The sequence below is a fragment of the Microdochium trichocladiopsis genome (assembly GCF_020744255.1).
Source record: "Microdochium trichocladiopsis strain MPI-CAGE-CH-0230 chromosome Unknown B0I36scaffold_6, whole genome shotgun sequence".
Taxonomy (NCBI): Eukaryota; Fungi; Ascomycota; class Sordariomycetes; order Xylariales; family Microdochiaceae; genus Microdochium; species Microdochium trichocladiopsis.
The window spans coordinates 378,033-399,147 of NW_025763549.1; the positions used below are offsets into that span (position 1 = coordinate 378,033).

Here is a 21,115-nt window from a genome sequence, read left to right on the forward strand (position 1 = left end):
AAAGGCAAGCCGAGGAAGGAGTCGCCCTCACGAACGGGAGGCGCCGCCCATTGGTCATCTGTTGCATCATTGGGGTAGATGGTGTGAGGGGAAAGTCGTGCCTGCATGGAAATGCAATTCATGGGGAGCAGGAACGACCCCCCCTAAAGAGAGCCAAACGGGCGCGACCGCCTGAGCAAGTCCCGGGCACTCAATGTTGCCAACATCAACGCGTGTACAAGTAGTGATCATTCGATTGTCATGATAAATACGCTGGGACAGCACAAAATCCCTCCTGCCCCGGGATACCAGAGGTCCAGAGCCCCAAGTTCAACGCCGCAACGCCTCGTACCTAGCAGGCCATGCTTATCCTGCACCGCCGACTCTACATTCATTATATCCAGTCACATGTTCCATCGTCATCGTCATCAACAAAATCTATCTGAACTGCTCAGTCAACCCGCCACTGCCAAACTCGTTGGGTGCCGCCCGCTGTGTCGGCCTGACAATGTAGTCGTGATTCTCGATCGTGACGCTCTTGGTCATGTGATTGACCTTGTAGACGCCGACGAGGCGCGCCGCGAGCTCAAACATGTTGTTGCGCAGCGAGATGACGATGAACTGGGCGTTCTTGGTGCGCTCCTTGATGTAGTTGGCCACAATCGACACCTGTTTTTTGGAGCTCGTGTTAGTCTTGCCATCCCGAGACAGCATGAGAAGTGACGGCCAACTTACATTGCGGAAATCCAAAGCTGCATCAATCTCGTCCATGACATAGAGCGGCGTCGGCTTGTAATGATGCAGCGCAAACACGAGCGCCAGACTGCTCAACGTCTTCTCTCCACCAGACAAATTGCTAATGTTCTTCCAGCTCTTCTTCGGCGGCATGACGGAGAACAGGATGCCTTCGCTGAAGGGGTCGAGACTGTCGACAAGCTCGAGCTCTGCGTTGCCACCCATGGTGATCATCTGGTACATCTCCTTGAGGCGGAGCGAGATGGTGCTGAAGCCTTCCATGAAACCCTCGAGGCGCAGGCGGCGGAGCTCGTCGCATCGCTTCTTGGCCGAGTCGCGCTGCTGGACGGCCTCGGCGAGATCCGAAGACCGGGCTGCGTGCTCCTCGACACGGCGACGGTACTCAGAAAGGACGCCAACGTCAACGTTGACATTCTGCGTCTTCTCCTCCAGAGCAGCGATCTCGGCCTTGAGCCGCTCCTTGCTCATGTCGCGGAGCTCGTCTTCCGTGTAGCGCGGGAGCTCATTGGGCTGCTGTTGTGGCGCCCGTGGCCCAGCCTCGTCCGCTGCGTCGTCGTCGTCGTCCTCTTCCTCCTCCTCGGCTTTGTCCACGTCCATCTGTTCCCCATCGTCGTCTTCCTCGGCCTTTTCGCCCTCTTCAGGTGACTTCTCTGGCTTGGCGGCTGGCTGGGCTGGCGCGGCCGATTCTCCCGTCAGGTCATTAACGTTCTGGAGCACAAGCTTGCCCAGCTTCTCGTCCCAATACCTGAGACGCTTCTGATTCTCAGCTAGCACCTTCTGATTCTCTTCAAGCTGGTTCTTCATCTCAATCTCCGCAGCTCTGGTCTCGTTGAGCTCCGCAGACTTCTCGTCGAGCTCGCTCTTCAAGGCCGCAAGCTCCTTCTTCTTCTCTTTGAGATTCGCCTGGGCCTCGTTGACGGATTCCTCGAGAGACTCGGACTTGGTGCCCTGGTTAGCAACCTCCTCCTCGAGACGTTCAAGGTCAGCGTCGGCGGTCGTGAGCTCCTTGGTGGCCTTGGCACGGTCCTTGTCGAGCTTCGTCTTTGACTTTTCTGCCTTGGCCTTCTTGACCTCGGCAGTGGAAATCTCCTCATTGCTGGAGGTGATCTCCTCCTTGATGCCGTCAACCTTGGCCTTCTGAGCGCGCAGCTTCTCACCACCGACCTGCATGATCTTGTCCTGCAGCTCCTTGATCTCGGCCTCGACGCCTTCGGTCTCGGTGTGGAGCTTAGCCACCTCCTTGTTGAGCTTGGCAACCTCCTTCTGGAGCGTCGCCACCCTGTTGTCGTCAGACTCGGACGGCTGGTGCTCCCTGGCGAGCTCCTTGACGCGGCGCTTGGCATCGGCGAGGTTCTTTTCTGCGCTCTGGATCTCGAGGCCAATCTTTTGCATCTTGGTCTGAAGTTCGGGAATCTCAACCTGGAGCTGCTTCATGCGGCTCTCGAACTTCCTTTGCTCCTCCTGGAACTCTTGGAACTTTGCCTCCAGCGCATCGCGGTCGGCTTCGTACTTGACGACCTTCTCCTTGGACGTGTCGGCAGTGAGCTTGCTCGACATGAGGCCCCTCTTGACGGTCGTGCCACCACCAGACATGGTGCCGCTCTTGTCGATGAGCTCTCCGGCAAGCGTCACCACTCGCCACCGCTTGGCACCGTAGGCGATCCTGTTGGCCTGCGCGAGATCCTTGGCGACAAGAGTGTCCTGCAGAGCATGATAGAAAGCCGGGCGGAACCTGTCCTCTTTGGCCCGGATGAGGTCAAACAAGCGAGGGGCATTCTCGGGAGTCTGGATCTGGTCCATGCCACGCGCACGGAGCTTGTCCAGACACATGAAGTTGCCTCGTCCGAGGTTCGTCTTGCGCAGGTACTCGATGCACTGCTGCCCGGCCTCGACCGTGTCGGTGACGAAGTTGTCGAGCGACGGGCACGCAGTCGAGATGGCCACATCGTACTGCTCGTCTATGGCACCAAGGTTGCCGAGTCGCCCGTGAAATCCGTCGATACGGCCCGACTCCTTCATGCGCATGAGCGCGGTGAGCACGTTGCCGCGGTTCTGTGTCTGGGAGAGACTCGAGCGGGCCTCGTCCGCCTTTTGTCTGGCATTGGAGATCTTTTGCAGGAACTTTGGCTCGATCGAGGCGAGGTGCTCCAGCTCCGACTGGACCTCCTTCATCTCGTTCTCCAGCTCGGCCTTGTCGGTCTCACACTCCTTGAGCTCAGCAGTCTTGGCATCGCGGTTCTTCTCGATGCTGGCAATCTTCTTCTTGAGCTCCTCGGTCGCGACGGCACCCGCGTTGGCCTTCTCCTGGAGGATGGTCAACTCGGACTCGGCGACGGCAATGGCAGACTGCTTCTCGTTGATCTTTTCCGTCCATGGCTCCAGAGACTTCTGCTTGGCGGCGATCTGGTCCGAGTAGACCTGTGTCTTGCCCTTGAGGTTCTCGCGGATCGATGTGAGCTTGTCCTCCTCTTCCTGGACTTGCTGCTCGAGCTGCGCAATCTCCTCCGTCCGGGTCGCGATTTCCTCCGTGCACTGCTCGATCGTCTCGTCGGCGTCGGCAGTGGACTTTTCGGCGTTGGTAATGGTCTTCTCTAGCTTCTTCTTCTTGTCGGTCAGGAACTTGCGCTTCTCGTCAAACTTGACCCTCTCCTGCTCAAACTTGGACAGCTCGGCCACCAGAGTCTGCACCTCCTTCTCCTGTCCCTCAAACTCCTTGCTGCCTTTGTTGTACGCCTTGGACAGCTGCTTGATGATCTGCTCGCTGCCCTGGTGCTTCTCGAGCTCGGCATCGAGCTGCGCCTGCATCTGGCTGATCGCCTCCGCGGTGACGGCAAGGTTGTCGTTGCACTCGCTAATGTACAGCTGGTACAAGGCCGACTGCTTGAGCACGAGCTCGTTCTCGTCGCGGATAAATGCCAGCGCCTTGTTCTTCTTGTCCTCGAGGCTGTTCTTCTCCTTCTCGACATGCTGGACACGGCCGCTCTTCTCGACGCAGACCTCGTTCAGCGTCTCGACCTCAGCGGCCGACTCCTCGATTGGAGCCTTGTACTTTGACGTGCCAATGATATCCTCGAGATATTCGAGCAGACCGTCGTCGTGCTCGCCCGCGGCTTTGGGCTTCATCTGGGCGATGGACTCGACCTCACCCTGCAGGATGAGGAATCGCTTGTGGTCGAGATCGACGCCGCGGTCGCGCAGCAGTGTGGTGACAATGGTGAAGCTGGACTCCTTGTTGTCGATGTAGTATTTGCTCGAGTTGTTCTTGAAAGCCCGTCTCGAGATGACTAGTTGCGAATTGGGAATGACCTCGGAACCACCACCGGGCTGAGTAAGGTGTCAGTACGTATAGCGGCTTGGCCGGTTTAGGGAACGACTCACAAGATCCATGACCTCCTGAAAATGTACTGCGACCTCACAGTGGTCAAGATTGGGGTGCTGCGCCGAGTTGTGGATGAGGGCCGAGATCTTGCCCTGTCTCATCTTGCTGGCACGGAAGCCAAAGACGAAGAGCAGGGCGTCGATGACGTTGGACTTGCCCGAACCGTTGGGGCCGACCACGGAGGAGAAGGAAGAATGGAACGGCCCGACCTCCTGGCGGCCCGCATAACTCTTGAAGTTTGTCAGGATCAGGTATGTGATGACGATGCGAGCCTTTGGGCCAGTATCCTCGACCACGGGCATCGCCATGGCGCGGGACTTGAGCATGATGTCCATGGGCTTCTCAAAGACCGTGTCCATGGCCTTGATAGGCTTTATCGTGGCCACCGTGTCGTCGGCGCCCGCGCTAGACGCCGTGGACGGCCGTCGCTCGTTGACGCTGGGGGTCATCGTGATGTCGCCGAGTGCTCTAGCGCCCAGACCCGAGGGCCCCTCTGAAGGATCTGGTGTGGGCAAGACTGTCTCGTCCTCGGCGGCGGCAACAGGCTCGGGTTCCACGACCGACTTTCTAGGCGCCACACTTTTCCGCTTCCTTGGGCTTTCCTTTTTGATCTGTGCTGTCGGCGCGATAATGGTGTTCTCTGTCTCGTCCTCGTCGTAGATCTCGGTGCTGTCGGGAGCTTCGGAGGGCGCGACACTCCTGCGTGTGCCTCTACCGCGGAGGGGCAGGGTGGAAGTGCGTCTGCTCTGTGTCGTCCTCCTGCGAGTCGTCTTGGAGGTCACGTCGGGGTCAAAGTCATCTTCGGATTCTTCCTTGATCTTCTGGGTCGAGTTGGAGACGGCGCTGATCTCGTCTTCATCAGATGAGTCGATGACCGCTATGCGCCTCGTGGCGGCTGCGCGACGAGTCCGCGTCGACATTGTATTGAGGCGGAGTCACAGATGTGTGACACCTGTAAGGAGGGGACAAACAATAGCCCAGATAAGGTTGGGCAGAGCCGACAATGGGGTTGCCGGTGATGTTTCTGGAGAAACAAATTCGACTTGACAGGCTGCGAACACGCTGGCCTCTGCTGTGTAAGTTAGTATTCACTCGCAAAAGGAGCCGGTCAAGGCAGAAGGATGGTTTGGTGAAGCCGGGATTTGGAGTACTGTTCCACTATTGCTGGGCAGTCTGTTGCTTGCTTGCCGCCACCTTCAAAGTAAACAAAAACAACACCTTCCCCCGCCATTGCGGTCGGGGTCCCAGGCCCACCCCACCCACTCACTGCCCGCTGGGGTCACACTTGGGCTGGGAGCGCGTTCCACAGTGCTCCTTGTCGCGTCACTCTCCAGCTTGGACTTCCCAGGTAGCCACCACACCGCAAAGCAGGCCTGCAACTTTGGCATGCGGCTGGAGCTTCCAAGCTCAAGTTATTAATGAACAAAAGCTCCAACAACGACAAATCCCACCCGCCCGCCATGCTCGACTTTGGCAACTTTGATCTCGTCTTTGGCGACCTCTCGCCGTTTCCATTCACGCGCCAATGGGCGCAGCAGGTCGAGAAGAAGCGGAAGGAGTATGACGGCGTGCTCTTCCTCGACCGGGTCCTTGCCGCCTTGAACATTGCAAAGGGTGCGTGAGAGAGCTTGAGGCGCAATCCTTTTCCCCCTTGAGAGACATGAAGTACTGTATCATACTGACTGCAATCTTTCACAGCCTCGAAAGTCTACCCTCCCAAGACCGAGAAGGACCTCCGCCAGCTGCACCACCTCGTCTGCGACGCCTCCAATGTCGCCATCCACCACAAGCTCTCGATTCTGTACTACATCCTGCTCGATGTCGACAGCCGGCTCGAGGAGCAGTCTCCGGGCAGCACTCCCAGCACCCGCGCCGACAGCTTCGCCGCCGACGCCGCGGTGCCGCAGAAGTACAGCATCTTCATAAAGGGCCTCTGGTACATGGATGCGACCAACTTCGACCAGGCCCTCGAGCACCTCACGCACCCGTCTCTGGTGCCCGAGTTTGCAGATGAGATTGTCACCGCGCTCGCCCGCATCGATAACACGGCTTCATCATCATCATCATTGCAAGCAGATGAATCCTACTCCCCAGTCCTGGCGTACTACTACGCCGTCCAGCCGGTCCTCCGGACCTCGGCCGCGACAAACATCCTCTTCGACGCCATCAGCCGGTCCAGCGTCTCCGAGGCCCTGCGGTACTCGCGCGCCCGCCCGCAGTTTATGCGGGAGCAGCTCTTCAAGCGCCTCGTGCTGTCTGTAATAGACGACAGCAGCAGCAGCAAGAACGGCGGCAACGATAGCAGCGACGACGTCGTTGCCGAGCGCGCATTCGAGCTCACCAGCGCGAGCCTGGACGCGCAGGAGGAGGAATGGTTCCGTGACGCGCTGCTCGGGTCGGAGGGGAGGAAGGTCAGGGTGGCCAAGGACACGCTGCTCATGCGCCGCATCGCGAGAGGTGACGCTGGTCCCGTAAGCGAAAAGGGCGCGTGGTCATCTGTGCTGGAGGGCTTCAAACAGGGTAGTGGCGGCCGGGGGATGCAGGCGTGAGCATCCGGCACGATTTGCAGGATAATGCTTGTGAACTACATAGCGGCGGCGTTTCATGTTTTCGTTCAGTGCAAAGCAGGGCAGCGAGCCGGGTTGTGTACACCCAAGAAATTGATACGGAAGAAGATTCGCAGTTTCAATACATTTGGGGCAGGTGGCAACACCGCCTTGGGTTTCAGGAGCAAGACCGTACAGCGCAAATCGGGTGTTGAGATAGCATGCAGGAATGCCGTGCTGAGAGTGTTGCGGCTTTTCTGATCGTGCCCTGTCGTCAGTATATAGATACTGTCATAAGACTGACTTTACCATCAAGCACATCCGAATTGGTGTAGTGGCTAACATTTGACGCTCTCATCTTGTACCGTCAAGCCCGGGGTTCGATTCCCCGATTCGGAGTTCTTCTTTTGCCTTTTTTTTTTTTATATCGTCTAGTCGCCGATGGATATTGGACGGATCATGCCGATTTTTCCTTTGCTCCGGCAAGCGAGCACCAGTTGCGCGAAGGAGCCATTTTTGGCAGTCTCTCCGACTGCTTGTCGTATTCGCTTTCTCCACACTGCCGCTTTAATGACGGACCCGAGAAGGACAATGCTATCGTGCTTGGGTGTCACCGCAGTTGTCCTGCAAGGAGGTTTGCGCCTTTTTAGTACTTTGACATACAAGGGTTGCGTCGGCCGAGTGTGTACTCAACCTGGTAACCAGACAAGACAGACCAGATCAACAGCTCGTTACACGGCATATATGGCACTCCTGCATATGTTATGGGGCTCTCCCGGGGCCATGCATAACAAGGTCAAACATGGCAATCCGTAGCACTTGTGATAAGCTCGAAGGCAAACTAAATCGGAAGACGGGGCCCCTGCTCGACTCAGTCCCCGTCTAAGCGATGCTTGGCGTAATGAAGAATGCTCGTGTCGTCGTTGCACCTGATTCCGTAGTTTCTAGAAGCAGAACAAGTCCTTGTCAGTCGGCCGGCTGAGCACTGACAGTCTGTCATCCACAAAATGCAAAACTCATTCTGGCAACATGGTCCGAAAAGTGTATGGGGTGTAGGGCGCCAAGAGAGCAAGTGGAAGATGTGGACCAAAGTCCGATGGGCAAGCGACGAGAGCGGTGGTCGAAACACGGGTTGTGCTCCACTTGGGCGGCGGAGAAAACCAATTCGGGAGCAGCAGACGCGGACATGAGGTTGCATTGCGACGAGATAATCCCGATGCGTTGGGTACGTGGCAGGGGTTGGTAGAAGCTGTTTCCACGAGTGGACCAGCAAGGCTTCTTCTCCGAAGGGAGTCTGCTTGGATGCCTGTGCGACACAGAAGTGATTGTCTCGACCTGCCTGTCGTGTTTCAGCAATCGATGTCGTTTTGTGGATGGCAGTCGGGCCCGAGCTGGTTCACATGCAAATTAGGCCTGGTCAGGGTTGTGTGGGCGAGCTGGGCCAGGGGTGCCTTTGAGTGAGGAGGTCAGCAGGAATTGGGATGGTGCAGACTGGGAATGCATTTCCCGGCAGGGAGGCCACTGTACGCAGTTTGAGTGGTGGCAGCCGTGCCGGCGGCAGCAGTGTGCCTGCCGCGGACGGACAGCCCATGGCAATGTCGTGCAGCAGCGGGGCTGGCTCCTGCCTCGGCTGGGATCTTTGTGCCTCCTGTACAAACCAGTGTGCAGATACGGTAATTACTGGACTGGACCGACCGTCGACTCTATGTAGGAGCAGCAACCTCGCGGCTCAATGTGACCTGCAGCCCTCGTGGTGGCCGTCATCTCAACCTTGGATCCTGCTGGTGTCACCTTCGGATCCGGACCCTGGGGTGCATCCTGGCATGGGTGCTACGTATGTAGCATTTCGGCCGCCAGTTTGACATGGGGACAGGTACGCCCCATGCCTGCCACGCCGCCGCTTGGCCCAGCACGCGGAACTCTTGACTTCTCCAAGCTTGAACGGCAAACAGCCCACTCACAAAAGGCCCTTGGCGCAAGCTAGGCCCGTCCGCCACGGACCACTGGCCATCATGACTAAGTCTACCCTAACCCATCGTCTTGGTCTTCGACTATCCCGGCCTCCGTGACCCCAAGTCTCATTCCTCTCCCCAGTCTTCGGCATTGTCCATCATTGAGTGCTCCATCTGCGGCAGCCGGCTTGCTCCAACTCATCAGCAGCAGTCTTGTTGCAGTCACGCGTCTGGCTTTGCTTCCCCGCGGAGCCATGCTCCAGCCATGGACATCAAACCCCAGGACTTTCTCTCGGCGCCATTGACGACTATCCAGAGTGTCCCCGTCCTTGCTGGCTGCCTCGCCATCGTCGCTGGCTCGGCCTTGTACTGTGGCTACTCCTGGGCTCTGCCCAAACCTATCCCTGGCATTCCCTACGACAAGGCCGCGAGCCAGAGTCTGCTCGGCAGCCTCCCCGAGATCAGTGCCTATATCAAGAAGCATGGCCGGTTGCGGCCATGGCTTGTCGGTCATTCGAAACGTCACGGCTCCGTCCTCACCCAGTTCTGGATGGGGCCCCTTGCGAAGCCTACCTTGATCCTGGCAGACTTCCAAGAGTCCAGGGACATATTGCTGCGTCGGGGCAAGGAGTTTGACCGCAGCTCTCGGAGTATCAGCATCTTCTCGGGTCCCATCGGCCACCACCACATCGCCATGCGTTCAGACGACCCGCGCTTCAAGGGCAACAAAGACCTCGTCCGGGATCTAATGACACCGGCCTTTTTGCATCAGGTCACGGCTCCGCAGATCTACGACAAGGCCCAGCAGCTCATCGACTTGTGGACGCTGAAAGCGGATCTGGCGCAGAGCAGGCCTTTTGATGTCAAGCAGGACATTGTCGATTTGGCACTCGACATAATCAATGCAGCCGCGTTTGGGCTGGGCGATGACATGTGTATCACCAAGCGGCAGCTCGACTTTCTTAATTCGCTTTCCCAATTTGAACCTGGCATCGGGCCGGCCGGCTCGGCAACGATCCCGCGCGAGGCACATATCCCAGACATTGCTGCCATCTACGAATTCGGGCATCATGTCGGAACCCAATTCAAAGCGATATCGCCCAAACTTGCGCACCCATACAAGGTTCTCACCAGCCCTACCCTGAGCAAGGCCATTGCCCGGAAGAACGAGCTCATCCGCAGGGAAGTGGAGAAGACCTTGGATCGCATTAGGACCGGTGATGCCGGGACACGGTCGGCGATGGACAACATCATCATGCGCGAGATGGCATCGGCCGAGAAGGCGGGCAGGGAACCCGACTACCACTCGCCACAGATATATGACGAGGTAAGCGCTGTCGAGAGCATAGAGAATAGCAAGAACTGACAGCACAACAGCTTTTCGGCTTCATCGTCGCTGGCCATGACACTAGTGCTTCTTCGATTGCTTGTAAGTCGCTCCGATGTCCTAGGAGTTGACCGCGGGCTGACATTTACCCCAGGGATGATCAAATGGCTCGGCGTCAACCAGCCTGCGCAGAAGAAGCTGCGGCAGGTCTTGTCCGAGGCGTTCCCGGATCACCACCGGGATCATCGGCAGCCTTCCGCTGCGGAGCTGATCAAGACGCCACTACCCTACCTTGAGGCGTACATCCAGGAGTGTCTGCGACTAGATGCGCCAGTGCCGTTGACTCAGCGAGAGGCCACTGTTGACACGGAGATTCTCGGCTACAAGATCCCCAAGGGGACTGAGATCTTTATGCTCGCCAGTGGTCCCGGGTTCCAACTGCCTGAGATCCCCGTAGGCGATGATCTGCGGAGAGAGGCGTCTCGCGGCCCCAATCATCACCCGTATGGCCAGTGGGATCACGACAACATGGACGACTTCCACCCGGAGCGGTGGCTCAAGGCAGATGACGAGTCTGGCAAGGAGTACTTTGACCCGTACGCCGGCCCCATGATGTCCTTTGGCTTTGGGCCTCGGGGCTGCTTTGGGCGGCGGCTCGCGCTCCTGGAGACGCGGATCGTGGTGGCGCTGCTGGTATGGAATTTCGAGTTTCATCCCGTGGACGGCGTGCTGGCGTCACGAGAGATTGCGGATGCCATCACCACAAGCCCGGTATACTGCTATGCTCGGGTGTCAAAGATTTTCGAATAGGGCTGGCGCATGGGTTCGGTGGTTTGGCAGGACAGATACCCTGGAGTATAGCAAAGGCGCTGGCAGTCGGATGTCTTCGCATGATTTTGATGCTGGTGTGTTCAGGCCCTTTCAGAGGCTGAGACTCTTTGAGTCGCATTTCAAGTATTGACCGAGATATGGTGATACTTCAATTTCATTTGCAAGCCTACGTCTGTAAAAACTCAATCTTACTATTCATTCATCCAAGAGCCACCATACAAGAGTCGTCAGAATCCAACTTGTGCTAAGACCAAAAATTGCCTATCATCATCAAAGATACCCAGGCTTCCCAGCAGAAACGGACCAATCCAGATTTCCACCTCTTTCCGTCCTTGCCCAGGTGGGCCATTTTCTTTCTTCCCTGCACACAAAATCAAGCAACCTTGAGGAACCACCCCACGATCCCCTTGTGCGCGTCCATGACCATCCCGACCCTCTCGACGGGGGCGCGGCGCTGCAGCTCGCCGTTGCGGTCGTCCTCGCCGAGCCTCGGGTAGCGCAGGGGCTGCAGCTCGTAGGCGAACTGCAGGTCGTCGTAGGCGTCGACAGCGGCTTGGGCGGCAGATCTGCGTGGATGGGGAGGAGGGCCGAGGCTAGGCGGTGGTGATGGTAGTGTTGTTGTTGCTAGTGTTGTCGTTGTAGGTGTGTGTGGTCGTTGGAGGGGCTGCATCGTCTCCTCGGAGCTGGTGGTAATGGATGTTGCTCGAGGACCCGCTGTCGCTTCCTCTTCTGTCGCAGCTGGAGATCGCAATGGGGAAGAGGGAGAAGCGCCAGCAACGGTAACGACGCCGGAGCGGTCGGGCTTGGGAGCAGCGTCTTGGATCACCACCCAGCCGCCGTCGTCTTTGTCCGTCTCGACCATCGGCTGCTCTTCGTCGTCGTCGTCGTCATTGCCGTCCGTGACACAGAAGAACTCTCTGTCGATGTCGTCTGCAAGTGAAGAGAAGTCCGGTGAAGGAGCGTCGGGACGGGGCGTTGGCGGAGAGGGAGCGCGTGGGCCTGACGATGAAGACGAGGACATGTTGTCGTCGTCGTCGTCGTGGTGCCCGGCCACGTAGTCGTCGTAGTCGAAGAGGACTTCTGGCTCGTCGTTGTATTCCCAGAGGACCTCGGATTCGGATTCACCCGTGCAAGAGGTGGCGCTGCCGGGTACAGGGGCAGTCCCGTTTCCATGGCCGCCGTGGGTGTCGCTTTTGTTGCCCAGGTGGTCGTCAGTCGTGTCGTCGTCGTGGCGGCCCAGCATGATGACTTCTCGCTTCTTGCCGTCCTTGTCGGCCAGCTGCACCACCCGCGTCTGGTTGTGGGTGCCGCGGAACAGGCTGCCCATCCATGAGCGTTTGCTGGCCGGACTTTCCTGGCCATCATCATCACCATCATCACCACCACCACCATTGTCGTGTCCCGCACGAAAACCGAATACCTTCCCAGCCTTCCATGCCCGGGCTTCAGTCAGATCGCATCCCGGGAACAACTCGAGACCTCCCTCGTATTTGGCTGTCACCATGCTCATCACTCCAGCCCCGAGACTGATTGGTGAGTAGGAAGGACCGGCCGGGCCGGGCATGTAGATGGAATTGACCACGTCCTCGGCCATGGAGCCTGTGGCGCGCTTGAGCAGCTTGCCTGCCGCGCTGGGGGCGACCAGAGCAGAGGCTGCCCAGGCTGCCGCCTTTGTAGTGTGTTGTTGAAGATAGTGCATTTTCTCTTTTGTTGGCGGCGCTTTTGTGAAGAGAGGTGTGTGAGTCTAGGAGGAGTGCTTTATCAGGGATGGATTGCTGGTGTATACATTGACAGACTGCTCTGAGAGTGAGCTTCTCTTTGCCGAGCATTTCACAATGATGCGGATGAGATGCTGAGGACGGACCTGGGCCTCGTTTAAATGGTGTTTCCTCTCCTCGAGGCATCTCCGAAATCAGAGTCCTCTCTCTGAGGCGATGGTTGACTACCACAGCGATGCTTCTCATGGCGACCGCCCATTCGGAGAAAGGTCTCATAGCTTCCTCTACGTGTCGCTCGGCTGGTGACTACGCTCCGTAGGAGAGGGCTGCCGTATCATGTACAAGTTGACATACGACTCCCCTCTCCCATTCCCATCCTCTGCGCCCCCAGTCGCGCTCGCTCTCCTCCGAATATCCGTCTCGTGCCTCCCGACCTCTTCAAAGCCGTGTCGATGATACATCCGCGCACCGCCAGGCGACGCCTCGAGATACGCCTCCACCCCGTCCCTGTCCGCCTGCTCGCAGCCGTATCGGAGAAGCCGTGAGCCGGCGCCGCGTCCCTGGTGTGCTGGGTCTGTGGCGAGCATCTCGAGGTCTGGCGGGAGCCACGTTGTCAAAAGAAATCGTCAGCGTCAGTCAACAAGTTGCTGTGGGTTCACCGCCCCAACTCCTAACGGGAAAAGAAGCATTCCCATATTTAGTAGCAAAAGACAGACAGAGAGCTACTCACACCAGTGCGGCCGGTCGCCCATGATCCGGTGGTGCGCCCGCGCCCACTCCCCAAACGTGCTCTGGCACAGCTGCGAGTCCGCTCCTGCCGGCCACACGGGTAGCTGTACCTCGTGCTCCTCCTCGCCTTCCTCATCCTGCTGCTCATGCTGCTCCTGCCGTGTTTTGGGACGGTTCCACTTTGCAAACGCCACCAGCTCCATCTCGGACCTCGTCGCGGCGGCCTCCTCCTCATCCTCCCCCTCCCCGTCTTCCGCATCCACAGCTTTGAGAAAAACGGCGTCCGGATCAGCCATCTCCTCCCGCAGCATGGCCTCCCAGAACGTCCGCACCGCGGGGGCCCCGCGCGGGAAGCACGCCAGCGAGTGGGCGTTGTCCGAGAAGGCCGAGAGGTATATGTCCACGCAGCGCGGTATGTCCTCCGGCCGGAGTGGGACGACGGAGAGTTTCTTGGTGGTGGTGGCTGTCGAGGTCATGCTGGTTGAGCCAACCATTGTTACCATACCGTCTTATCTGTACCTTTCTTTTTCAGATGTGTAACAAAAACCAAATTATCAAAATTCAAATGAACAAGAATAAAATTTGGGAAGTTCAAAAAAGCAGGGAACAGCTGAGGAATTAATTTGTAAAAAGAAATCGTCTCCGTCGAGGCCTCGTATTTATATAAAATGTGCAGAAAAATAAAAATTATTTGCTGCTGAACCTCTGAGCCTCTGGAGAGAAATCCTGCTGCTGACGCCAACCGTTCATCAATCACTGCCTCCTGCCCTCAGGCCGCCGCAGCCCCCTTTTGATAACCGCCAAGACTGTAACCCTGCAACACCGAGGCTGCGCACGATAGAGGGCGCTCTTTTCATCACCCCCCCATGGCTGCTGCACAGGTCTTTGAGTCACACGGCAACTCGGCGTCGCCGTACGTCAGCATCACGAACACAAATCACCACAGGCATCTGGACCAGGCCGCACTTGAGCAAATCTTTTCTTGATTGTCAATAGCTAACTTATACTCCTTGATACATGGTCACATTTCCCCCTCTTTCCAACTTCTCCAGAGCCTGCTGGCAAGAGCCACTCCCCAACCCTCCACATACACTATAATACAGCCCCGTTTTGTCCCTCCCCCTTGGAGACCTGCTTCTGCCCCTAGACATTACCGCATCTACGGCTTGTAGTACCACGGCTCATTGAACACGTGGTACCGGTGGCCGCGCACACCCTCGCCGCGGAACATGGCCGGGAACCGCCACCCGGGCGGAACCTCGTGCTCGGGGACGCGGTGGTTGCGAGCGTCCGCGTCGCCGTCGAGGCGCGCGACGACGGCCTTCTCCTCGGGGGTCGTGGGCACGACAAACTTGGCGACCTGGAGCTCCGTGTCGGTAATGGTGTGGCGCGACACGCGCGCGTAGCCGACGCGGTTGAGCTTCTTGTACAGGATGTACTCGCACCAGCGGTCCCAGTCGCTCGGGTCGACGTCGTGCATGCCCGACTTGTCCGAGACGTAGGTGTTGTAGTTGCCCTGGAGGGGTCTGGTGACGAGGTATGAGAGCAGGAACGAGGGCCGCGGGGACTCCCCCATGAGCTTGGCGAGATACTCGGACTGCAGGCGGCGGTCCTCGGGGTCCTCCTCCTGCCCGGAGTGGAAGACAAAGACGTCGACGAGCTCGCCATAGACATCGAGCGTGGCATGGATAGCCGGCGCCAGCTCGCCGACGGGGGATGGTAGGAGGTGATGGGTCGAGTTGAGGATGGGGAACTTGGAGAGCAGCGCAGAGCCCCAGGTGTGCTTGTTGGGGCCCGGGCCGTAGTCGACGTACATGCCGAGATCCTCGGCGATGAACTGCGTCGTGTCTCTGTTGCCCATGATGATGCGCTGCAGGTCAGACTCGAGGAAGCCCACGACGTCGAGCTCGAGCTCCTTGATCAGGTCGCGCATGCGGTATTCGGACGAGTACATTTCGTTGTCCAGCGAGAAGTGGATGGTCCAGATGCCGGCCGTGATGAGCTTCGACTCTGGGTGGTACGGCTTGTAGTCGTAGGTGGGGAAGCGCATGTACGCCGCGATGATGAACAGGACGTTGACGAAGCCCAGGGCCCAGGTGTGGTACTTGCGATGCTGCAGCAGGCTGGCCGGCTTCTTGCCCTTGCTCTTGGCCTTGCGAGGCGTTGCGATGAACAGGTTGAGCACACCGGCGCCGATCAGGAACATCATGGTCGTGTTGACCCAGTCAGTGTGCTCGCGGACGTACGGGCCGCCGGGGACAAATGCATAGGCGACGACCCACACGTGGAACAGAACCACAAAGTTGTAGAGGAGGAAGCCGAAGCCGAAGACGACCGCGGGACTCTTCTTGGCGCCGGCAGTCAGGAGAGGGGTGGCGACGGCCATGAGGTAAAAGGCAGTGACCAGGGCGCCAGAGTATCCAAGCCACTCAGGGTAAAGGGTCAGGACAGCAACTCCGCCGCAGCCGACAAGGTACGCCAGGAACGACCCGGCAAGCTGAGGGCGCTGGATGCCCGTCAGGAGACCGGCAGACATGGCGGCCACGGTGAACCAACCATGGGGACCGGAGACTGGTCCCTTGATCGGGTAGCCTTCCCATACCCACAAGATCATGGTGCTGGTGTCCGACAGGAGAGAGTGCAGGCCAAAGAAGAGACCGGCGACACCCAGCGAGGCAAGGAAGGCCGAGCCCTTGAGGTTCGGGTCTGGAGATCCCGTGTTGAGAGGGGCTCTGCGGGTAAAGATGAAGGCGGCAACGACAGCGATGGCCAAGCCACTGCGGTTGTAGCCGTTGTTGGCATCGTGCATGACTGGCCAGACTGGGTTGTTGGTGTACCACGCAAACTTGGCCGTAGAGGACAGGATGAGACCAGCAGTCCATGCCAGGATCTTGGACTCGAGACGCCCCTCGTGGACGGACTCGGAGTACAGGGTTGCTGCCCAGCCGAGGCAGGACATGAAGACACCAAAGCCTACGGTAAACAGGCGCAGCACCGGGGTCTCGATGGGCCAGGCGGCAAGTCCTGCGAGCGAGAGGAAGTGAACAATGCGGAGGTTGTGAATCACAAAAGACCGGATTGACTTGATGCCCAGGAAAAAGGGCGAGATGGTCGACATGACGAGGGCCTCGTAGCCCGAAATGCCCATGTGCCAGAGAGGGAAGTACCAGATGACGAGGCCGAGACTGGTCAGCATGGACCAAAAGACAAAGCCGTGGTAGACCTCGGCAACAGTGTCGAGCACTTCCATGAGAGAGAAGCGCCCATCAAATGCGCCAGCGGTGGCCTTGCTCTTCTCCTTGTCCAGGGCGGCATTTGGTCTGTGAAGCTCGTTAGAACCTGACGACATCGTCTGGACTGGAACCTTCAGGCATTTTCACGCTTGCTCGAACAAAACAACGTAGAGCGCAGGCGGCATCTTCTGCAGCACAGCCACGGGGTGACACTATCTGGCGTATCTCAATTGATACTGTACAAGAATGGACCTTGAACAACGCATGCATGCGTGCCAGATCGTGCCATCCACAGCCCTCCAAAATTTGATCTGTCCGAGCAGGTGCCTCATGCCGAGTATGGCGGGAGCCTGTTCACGTACCCTTGGTTTACGCCCTTGTTGTCACTGATGGTGATCTGGAGGTTGCTGAAATCCAAAGCCGTCACGGCGTCGAAGCCGACGTCGAACAGGATCAAGGACCACTCGAAGAACGCGTACGTTGTGTAGGCTTTGGGAGATGTCAGCATGGCAACGTGTAGACGGGCAGAGTGGCAGGAGACTGACCTCCAGCGACGTGATGCACCTTGTGCTGAATGAAGAAGTAGACGAGCGGCACGATCGTTCCAAAGAAGGCCGACGCAATGTACTTGCGCAGCTTGATGGCGGTTGGGTTTGGCGGGCTGAGCGCGATGCAGCAGGCGGTCCATGGAATCGTGCCGACGAGGTAGATGATCATGACCACATCGTGGAAGTCGTGGTCGTCGGTCGAGGTGACGTAGGTAAAGCCTCCGCAGGCCAGCGTGCGGAGGATGCCCACGGCGACCTGGAACTTGGGCAGGGCGCCATTGTTGGGCTTCTTGCCGATAACGTACCACAGCGCGACGAGGGCGAACCTGGGACCTGTATTGAACCTGTGTCAGCTGAATGCTGCTTGTGGCATTGCTCGGTCGTCGTCGTCGTCGAGGTCATCGTACCAGAAGTGAGGGCAATGATGAGCTGGAAAACGGCTCGTTCGGGGTACTTGTCGCCAATCGTAGCCGAGACCGAGGGGAACCACTCTTGAGGGTAGCCCCAGAACTCGTTCTGGACGATCTTGTGGTAGTGGAGAGAGAGCCCGACGAAGAGGGCACTGAGAAAGGCGGCTGGAACGAAGAGGCAGAGTCAGCAAGATGTTTCGAGGTTGGCACAATTCCAGGCCCAGGACTGACCGTAGGCGAGAATCGTGTGTGTCCACGACACCCAGCTGCCACTAAAGGACAGAGAGACGGCGCTCTCCTTGTCCTTGTACTTGGACATGGCGAAAAGGAAACGGCACGAGCCTAAACGAAGTAGAAACAGGTGGTAAAGAGTGACAGAAGAAAGACGGAGAGTTGGAAACGGGGGCGCACTTGGGAATCAAAAGGTGGGAAAAGGGCTAGTGACGATGGCCTCGCTCCGAGGTTGTGTGTTGTGCCCGCAGCGCAGCGGGTGCGCCGGCAGGGGCGCGAGCTGTTTGGAGATCAGATCAGATCAGGGGGGCTTGGCCAGGAGAGCTCACTTCAGGTTCGCGCTGGACAATGGCTGCCGCGGAAGCTGCATGTGAATGAGGACCGACCTCGAACATTGAATTGGCGCCATGTCCCAGTCCGGCCTAGCGCAGCCTGCGTCGGAGAAGGGCTCCACTAAAACTTTTCCATCAACCATCGCTCTCCAGACTTTTTGTTACCAGTCAGTCCAGCAACCAGGGCGGCCTTCGTACACTGCCGATTCTTCAATTCCTGCAAAGACGCCCTCCGTAGCCTCTCTGCACAGACTTCGACACAAAACATGTCAGGCGTCCCCGAAAAGGCCCGCTTCTTCCTGGAGCGGGCAGTCCCCCAGCTCCGCGAGTTCGAAGCAAAGGGCATCTTCTCCCCTGAAGAGATCCGCAACCTCGTCCGCAAGCGCACCGACTTTGAGCACCTCGTCCTCTCGCCGGGCAACAAGCCCCAGGACTGGCTCAACTACGCCGCATGGGAGAAGTCGCTCGAGTCCCTCCGCGCGAAGCGCTGCCGCCGCCTGCAGATCCGCAACTCGACCACACACGCCGGCACCGGCCGCATCTTCAGCATCCTCGAGCGCGCCGTGAACCGGCACCCCGCCGATGTCAACCTCTGGAAGGAGTACCTGACGTACGCAAATGCCCTCAAGGCCACCAAGCGGTACCGCAAGATCATGACGCGCGCGCTGCGGATGCACCCTGCGAAGCCAGACCTCTGGACCATGGCTGGCCGCCGGTCGGCGGCGAACTCGGACATGCAGGGCGCTAGAAACTTCTTTATGCGTGGCACGAGGTTCTGCGCCCGCGACGCGACCGTGTGGCTCGAATACGCGCGGTGCGAGATGGAGTGGCTCCAGAAGATGGAGGCGCGCAAGAGCAAGAAGGGCGGGGCGGAGAAGGCCATCAAGGAGCAGGCCGAGCAGACGGACGACATGATTGAGTTTGAGGAGGACGACAGCGACAACGACGACGGCCAGCTCGTCATCCCGGATCCCGACCGGACGGCCGGCAACAAGAAGGTCATCAGCGCCGCCGAGGAGGAGAAGCTCAAGAACAACCCGGCCCTCGACGGCGCCATCCCGCTGGCCATCTTCGACATCAGCAGGAAACAGCCTTTCTTCAAGCCCGCCACGGCCGAGCAGTTCTTCTTTGTGTTTGCCGACTTCAGCAATGTCTCTAGCCAGCAGCGCCTACTACAGCACGTGCTCGACACAATGACCACAGAGTTCCCCAACGATCCGTCCACAGCGTTCTGCTACATACGACAACCCTTGATCGGATTACAGCCGAGCTCGTCCGCCTATGCTAAGGCGCTGCAGCAGGCCCTGCCGCGACTCAGAGCTGCACTGGCGGACTCGACGAACCAATTGCAGCTGGCCGACAAGATCACATTGTGGATCCAGCCTGTTCTGGCCCTCGAAGATCTCGACGACAGTGTTAGGATTGTTTTGCAACACACGCTAGACACGCTACCCAAATCTTGAGCAAGTCAAACAGATTCTGTCATATACATAATATACAACAGGCATCAAACGCGCGCCTGGCCTTACTCCGTCTCGCCGCCTCGCTCCTTGACGACCCCCATTAGATACTCCCATTCCGAGGGACTCACGCGACTGACGCTCAACCGGCTCTGCTTGAGCATCTGCATGTTCTCGAGAGGCGAACCAGGCTTGCCCATAGCCTTCAGCTCTTGGAGCCCAATCTGCTGGACGAATTTGCTGCGGTACCGGACATGGACCACGCTCCACTTCGGATCGTCTGGTTTCGACTTGGGGTCGTAGTATGGTGCTTTGGAGTTATGCGCGGACACTGCGGAGCAAGCAGTGGTCAGAAAATGCGGGGGAGGCAGGTCAGAATGGATGGAGGGAGAGGCTCACGATCGGGAGAGTGCTCTTGCACGATCTCCATTGTGCCGACAATGCCGGGTTCCTTGCAGTTGGAGTGGTAGAAAAAGGCGAGCTCGCCCTTCTTCATGGAGCGCAGGTTGTTCCGTGCGACATAGTTCCGGATGCCTACGAGAATACCTTAGTTCTGAACACAAATAAAAGATACCCTCTAGCCCATGTAAAGCTGCAGCGCAGCCCCAACATTTGTGTCTGTGACTTACCATCCCATGGCTCCGGCTCAGTCCGCGACTTGAGATCATCTATCGAGAACTTTACGTCCGTTCCATTCTCAAAGCGCGTCTCAGGCTCGGCCTTCATGAGCCAATACCACCTGTCCTCATCTGATGCTGCAATCGTCGCTGAAGACGCTGGTGATGGCTTGGTCTTTGGAGGTTGGTGGTCAGTTGTCTTGCCCTCCTCTGTCTTTGCTGTGACTTCTTTCGTTGCCTTGGACCTTGTGGCATCCTTTGCCTTTGTCTTGGCCGTGCTCCGTTTACTGCCCTTCTCCGAGGTCACTGGCTTTGCTGTCTTGCTCTCAACCGCAGGCGTGGGGGCTGAGGGCCTGACGCGTGTCGACCTCCTCGGCGCGTCTGTAAGCGCCGGCCCGCCATCTTCAGTCCGTTTCCTCTTTGGCATCCTGCTGGACTGCCCGCTAGTTCTGCGGATATGGATTGCAGACCTCAGTTGATGCAAAGGGCCTGCCAGGAAGAAGGTTGGGCGTCGCGATATTGCGTTCCTGGGCAAGGACATCAAGCGCAGGGGTGCGAGACACGCGCGGTGCCGCTAGGCGGAATAGGGCGATGGCCTCGGCTCCATCATTTGAAGCATTTTGAGTCCGCGACTGCAAACTGAGATTCGTCTATTAGATGCACTATCTCCAAGCCTTCATCAGGTTTGGCGACAGGCGACGGATTGGAAGTGTTTATGGAAAGCACGCGTGGGCTCAGATGAGGTAGTAGGCACGACCGGCACAGCAGACTACGTCGGACCAGACCTGCGTGCTGGGCGTCTTTGCAGTCAATCTGGCACGGTCCAGACTGAGCTGCCCTCCTCACATCGACATCTGGGTGTCTGTGACTTGTTCATGGATTGCGATCGCCATGCTACGTGCTAGGGACTACAGGTACAAACCGTCTTTACCCGTTTCCGAGCGCCGCACCAAGATTGGGAAGCTCGAGCACCCCACAGTCTACACATGGATAGCCGCTCACTCGGCAAGCCTCACAACGGCTCCATGTCCTCTATGAAGTCACAGCAGGCGCCTCTTGAATCCTCT

The 21,115-nt window shown here is 58.1% G+C and overlaps 9 protein-coding genes and 1 non-coding gene across 10 annotated transcripts; 5 read left to right on the forward strand and 5 right to left on the reverse strand.

The window, feature by feature from the left end:
• Positions 1-211: 211 nt before the first annotated feature.
• Positions 212-5,199, reverse strand: B0I36DRAFT_324688 (nuclear condensin complex subunit Smc4). Its single transcript, XM_046154141.1, has 3 exons — positions 4,114-5,199; positions 715-4,059; positions 212-648 (listed from the first exon to the last, which is right to left on the reverse strand). The coding sequence occupies exons 1-3, from the start codon at positions 5,032-5,034 to the stop codon at positions 418-420; spliced, it is 4,497 nt and encodes a 1,498-aa protein (XP_046011155.1). The 5' UTR covers positions 5,035-5,199; the 3' UTR covers positions 212-417.
• Positions 5,200-5,270: 71 nt separating this feature from the next.
• On the forward strand, positions 5,271-6,928 carry B0I36DRAFT_324690 (nuclear pore complex assembly-domain-containing protein). Its single transcript, XM_046154142.1, has 2 exons — positions 5,271-5,728; positions 5,813-6,928. The coding sequence occupies exons 1-2, from the start codon at positions 5,533-5,535 to the stop codon at positions 6,661-6,663; spliced, it is 1,047 nt and encodes a 348-aa protein (XP_046011156.1). The 5' UTR covers positions 5,271-5,532; the 3' UTR covers positions 6,664-6,928.
• A 52-nt stretch (positions 6,929-6,980) lies between these two features.
• B0I36DRAFT_t91 lies at positions 6,981-7,059 on the forward strand. The gene has a single exon. It is a non-coding gene; the product is annotated as a tRNA-Glu (tRNA).
• Positions 7,060-8,604: 1,545 nt separating this feature from the next.
• On the forward strand, positions 8,605-10,986 carry B0I36DRAFT_324694 (cytochrome P450). Its single transcript, XM_046154143.1, has 3 exons — positions 8,605-9,939; positions 9,990-10,041; positions 10,094-10,986. The coding sequence occupies exons 1-3, from the start codon at positions 8,878-8,880 to the stop codon at positions 10,747-10,749; spliced, it is 1,770 nt and encodes a 589-aa protein (XP_046011157.1). The 5' UTR covers positions 8,605-8,877; the 3' UTR covers positions 10,750-10,986.
• Positions 10,987-12,523, reverse strand: B0I36DRAFT_324696 (uncharacterized protein). The gene has a single exon (XM_046154144.1). The coding sequence runs from the start codon at positions 12,467-12,469 to the stop codon at positions 11,144-11,146; it is 1,326 nt and encodes a 441-aa protein (XP_046011158.1). The 5' UTR covers positions 12,470-12,523; the 3' UTR covers positions 10,987-11,143.
• Positions 12,524-12,772: 249 nt separating this feature from the next.
• On the reverse strand, positions 12,773-13,693 carry B0I36DRAFT_363487 (acyl-CoA N-acyltransferase; the record flags this gene model as incomplete). The annotated part of the gene is made up of 2 exons (XM_046158813.1): positions 12,773-13,083; positions 13,219-13,693. 2 exons carry the CDS (start codon positions 13,691-13,693, stop codon positions 12,773-12,775), a joined length of 786 nt encoding a protein of 261 aa, XP_046011159.1.
• Positions 13,694-14,180: 487 nt separating this feature from the next.
• On the reverse strand, positions 14,181-17,934 carry B0I36DRAFT_324698 (Frag1/DRAM/Sfk1 family-domain-containing protein). The gene is made up of 5 exons (XM_046154145.1): positions 17,640-17,934; positions 17,406-17,573; positions 16,996-17,331; positions 16,813-16,939; positions 14,181-16,537 (listed from the first exon to the last, which is right to left on the reverse strand). The coding sequence occupies exons 1-5, from the start codon at positions 17,725-17,727 to the stop codon at positions 14,377-14,379; spliced, it is 2,880 nt and encodes a 959-aa protein (XP_046011160.1). The 5' UTR covers positions 17,728-17,934; the 3' UTR covers positions 14,181-14,376.
• Positions 17,935-18,237: 303 nt separating this feature from the next.
• Positions 18,238-19,434, forward strand: B0I36DRAFT_349858 (U3 small nucleolar RNA-associated protein 6-domain-containing protein; the record flags this gene model as incomplete). The annotated part of the gene is made up of 1 exon (XM_046156842.1): positions 18,238-19,434. The coding sequence occupies one exon, from the start codon at positions 18,238-18,240 to the stop codon at positions 19,432-19,434; it is 1,197 nt and encodes a 398-aa protein (XP_046011161.1).
• Positions 19,435-19,496: 62 nt separating this feature from the next.
• On the reverse strand, positions 19,497-20,157 carry B0I36DRAFT_374583 (PUA-like domain-containing protein; the record flags this gene model as incomplete). Its single annotated transcript, XM_046160286.1, has 3 exons — positions 19,497-19,762; positions 19,831-19,965; positions 20,061-20,157. The coding sequence occupies 3 exons, from the start codon at positions 20,155-20,157 to the stop codon at positions 19,497-19,499; spliced, it is 498 nt and encodes a 165-aa protein (XP_046011162.1).
• Positions 20,156-20,953, forward strand: B0I36DRAFT_349859 (uncharacterized protein; the record flags this gene model as incomplete). Its single annotated transcript, XM_046156843.1, has 2 exons — positions 20,156-20,431; positions 20,732-20,953. The coding sequence occupies 2 exons, from the start codon at positions 20,156-20,158 to the stop codon at positions 20,951-20,953; spliced, it is 498 nt and encodes a 165-aa protein (XP_046011163.1).
• Between the last annotated feature and the right edge of the window lie 162 nt (positions 20,954-21,115).